The sequence below is a fragment of the Anopheles cruzii genome, chromosome 3 (assembly GCF_943734635.1).
Source record: "Anopheles cruzii chromosome 3, idAnoCruzAS_RS32_06, whole genome shotgun sequence".
Lineage (NCBI taxonomy): Eukaryota > Metazoa > Arthropoda > Insecta > Diptera > Culicidae > Anopheles > Anopheles cruzii.
In genome coordinates this window covers 72433253-72436580 of record NC_069145.1, presented here as the reverse complement: position 1 = coordinate 72436580, position 3328 = coordinate 72433253, and the positions used below count along the sequence as shown (strand labels likewise).

At 53.4% G+C, this 3328-nt stretch overlaps 1 protein-coding gene across 1 annotated transcript; it reads left to right on the top strand.

Moving 5' to 3' along the window:
• The first annotated feature begins 1699 nt into the window (after positions 1–1699).
• On the top strand, positions 1700–2394 carry LOC128270924 (zinc finger protein 512B-like). Its single transcript, XM_053008349.1, has 2 exons — positions 1700–1705; positions 1786–2394. Exons 1-2 carry the CDS (start codon positions 1700–1702, stop codon positions 2392–2394), a joined length of 615 nt encoding a protein of 204 aa, XP_052864309.1.
• Positions 2395–3328: the final 934 nt, after the last annotated feature.

Sequence of the window (3328 nt, the reverse complement as noted above, 5' to 3'; positions counted from 1 at the left end):
CCGGAGTGGTGGGCCCTAAAACAATGACTTCATTGATTGTGCAGCAGCAACTTCGGTTCAGCCGGTGGACCGGAGCAGAGTTTCGTGCCCGAAGGTCGTCTTTGGAATGCGACCCACCCCGGCCTGCCCTAGGGCGGCCGCCCTCAATCAGCGGGCGGTCCGGAGACTTGGAAGACGTTCCAATTAAGGCGTAATGAATTAGGGCCACGTCCTACTCGGTCCGGTCCGGTGGAGCCACACCGGCTCTCCGAACCCCGGATCCAAGATCCCGGATAGCGGCAGGACCATTTATCGATGATATACATCTTTACGGTTTGTTTACCGACGGCGAACGGGCCCGGTGCTCCGGTATCGATGACACCGGGTCGTGCGCCACGAGGTGCAATCATGTCTGGCCAACCGCCCGCTCCGGCTCCGGTGGGGATAATAAATTCTCGCTCCACGGCGAATTAATCGCTGCATTCCGTGATGCAGCGTCTGATAAGGGCTCGATCGTGTGACGGTATCCTGAGCGTCGGCGTGCCCGGTCCTGACTTGGGAACCGAATTATATTTCGCTAGAGTCGTAAATTATTCATCATAACCCACAGCCAGCCGCAGCCACGGTGGACAACGGTGGCTGGGCTGGGCGAGCAAATCAATGAGCAAAAGCGAACCGAGCCGAGCTTTGCAAAACAATCGATGACGTTTTTTGGCTAAAAGTTCCAAGCAGTCCAGTGCACATCGTCTCTAAGGTTGATATGCGCTACACAGTGCCTCGTTTAGTTCTAAAATATTAATTTATTCCTTGTTAAGGTTTCTGAGGGCCAAAAATTTATTGTTTATGCTCTGTGATGATTATTTTTATTTGTTTATTAAACCAAAATTGGCATACCTTGCTCAACAAAATTTCGTTTTGCTTTGAGGATTAGAACTTTTGACAACGGCACTTCACTTTTCGTTATTCTGTGTGATTTATGCGTTATTTCGTCAACCGTTCTGTGTGATGTAAGCGCTGTGGATTGGTATTAAATTAGCAAAGGTTGCTACGATTCGCACTCGACAAGACAACCTGCCTGAGTACGATATCTACAGGTGAAATTCTAAAGAAATATTTGTAAGATGTTTTCGCTGTCAATTGAAACAGCATCTCCATTTGTCATCTTGCAGTTCGCGACACAACACAATCATTCTTGGGAAATCTTTGCATAAAAGAATCATAGGATAAATAACTCCCAGAAATGGTGGAGCGGCACACACTGGAAACGAGAGCCTCAAAATGGCGCCGGTTCGGAGAAAAAAATGACACCGTTTCCGGTGCCCGCGGCTCAAACCGTTGCCCTGCCCCGTTGTCGGCCCAACATTGACCGACAGTCGATTGGTGATGTAAAAATATGTTTCTCCTGGCCAATTACGGCACCGAACTGCACCGGCGGAACCAGTAAGATCGGAACCGCACGGCACGCGTGCCGGACTGTTCCTATGGCTGGCGAGGAGTGCACTTCTCCTGTCCGAGAAGCCGACTAATGAGCACAACCCCGGAATGGTTCGATTCCAAGTAGTCGCCGTCGTTGCTGTGGCGGGTTGTTTGCGAACCCAAACCGAACTGGTCTCGGGCGGCTGGCCCCAGACAGTGCGAAAGCTGCCATTGCAGCACGTATAAATGCAACGGCCATGCACTAACGACGCACCATTCCAGTGTTCGCACCTCGTGAGGCAGCATGAAGGTTAGTGGCCACCGCGTGGCCGATCACCGTTCCGACTAAAAACCAACCCATATTTTTTGCTTTACACTCCACTTTGAAAGAAGAACTTTTTAGCCATCCTACTGCTCCTGGCGACGGCACTGGCCACACGATCGTCGGCGGAAGTGACCGGAGGGGCTGCGAAGGGCTACCACATCAATCGTAGGCGGCCAATCGCGTTTGGAACGGCCGAACACGTGGTGACGTCGCACTCGTTTGACACGAAGAACCCGGATCCGTGGGCCAGCAAGCAGTATAAGGAGGTCACCATCACGCAGAACGTGCCGGTGCCGTTTCCGGTGAAGATCGAGCGCCATGTGGCGGTCCCGGTGCGGATCCCGATGCCGGTCGCCGTCAAGAGCAGGGTTCCAATCGTTGTCGAGCGGAAGGTGCCGGTGTACGTGGACAAACCGATCCCGGTGCAAGTGGATCGCCCGGTGCCGTACGCGTTGCCAATCGAGGTTCCCGTTTTTCATCGAGTGGCCGTCGAAGTGCCGAAACCATACCCAGTGCACGTGCCCCAACCGTACCCGGTTTACATTAAGAAGCCGATTTTTGTGAAGCAAACAGGATCGTCCGTTGGCAGCAACCCGAAAACCGGAGCTCATCGGAGCCGGGTCCGGAAGAGTACTCCGACCAGGGTGTCGATAACCAAAGTGACGCAAGCATAAGGGACTGGAGGGGTCGTGGGGGACCCTTTCCGCCTCTGTGAACCGTGGGATCACCGAACCGCGGTTCGAGCTCTCTCTGCATTTCGTCCATGTTGGACGGGAGAGTTTCTTGGCTCACTGGTTTGTTTGTTTTAAATAAAAACAGAAACAATGACAATCGAATTTAGTGTTGCTTCCGTTTGCGGGTGCCGTTTCCGCTCGGTGCGCATGTTATGCTGGCGTTTCACCCCTTATCTCGCTGCCTTAATCGACGTTTCAGCCAGTCGGCCCAGCTCCGAATGCAAAATACCATCCGTGTCGAAGCCCACGGCCCAGCCCAGCGCGCGCGCGCCATGCGTTGGAAAATTAGTTTCAAGTTCATGTACCCTGCCGTCGGAGCGCAAAGATTGCCGGCCACCTAAATCAGCTGGCCGACCGCCTCAACACCCGGCCGGCAAAACGGTAGCAGGCCGCGCGGTACAAATTCATTACGCAAAGTGCTAATTAACGCACGCACGCATCGCTCGTCGTTGGCAGGGCTTTTCTTCGAGAGGAAAAGTTTTCGTAACTTCGGGGCAACCGGCCGGAGGCCGAGAGCTGGAAAATGGCGGCCTTATCGGTGGCCATCGAAGTCGCGCCCGGGGGTTCCCGATAAATAGGCCGATCAAACTTCAAACGGAAGTGGCTCGGTCTTGGGCTCTCGGTTTCGAAACCTAATTTCCTGTGAGCATAATTAAAGCATTACGCCATTGGCAGATGGCGCCGACGGGAGACCGGAGACCGGACCAGAACCGGAGCAACAGAGACAGAAACTCTCAGTTTAATTGTTGCCATTGGCCGCCCGGCAGCCCGAGTCCGGGCTTCCGAGGTGGCCAGCATTTTATGTAAAATAATGTACATATTTTTAACAAAGAAAATGTAACCCGCAGCACTAGGCCCGCAGGTTGTTGTGTGC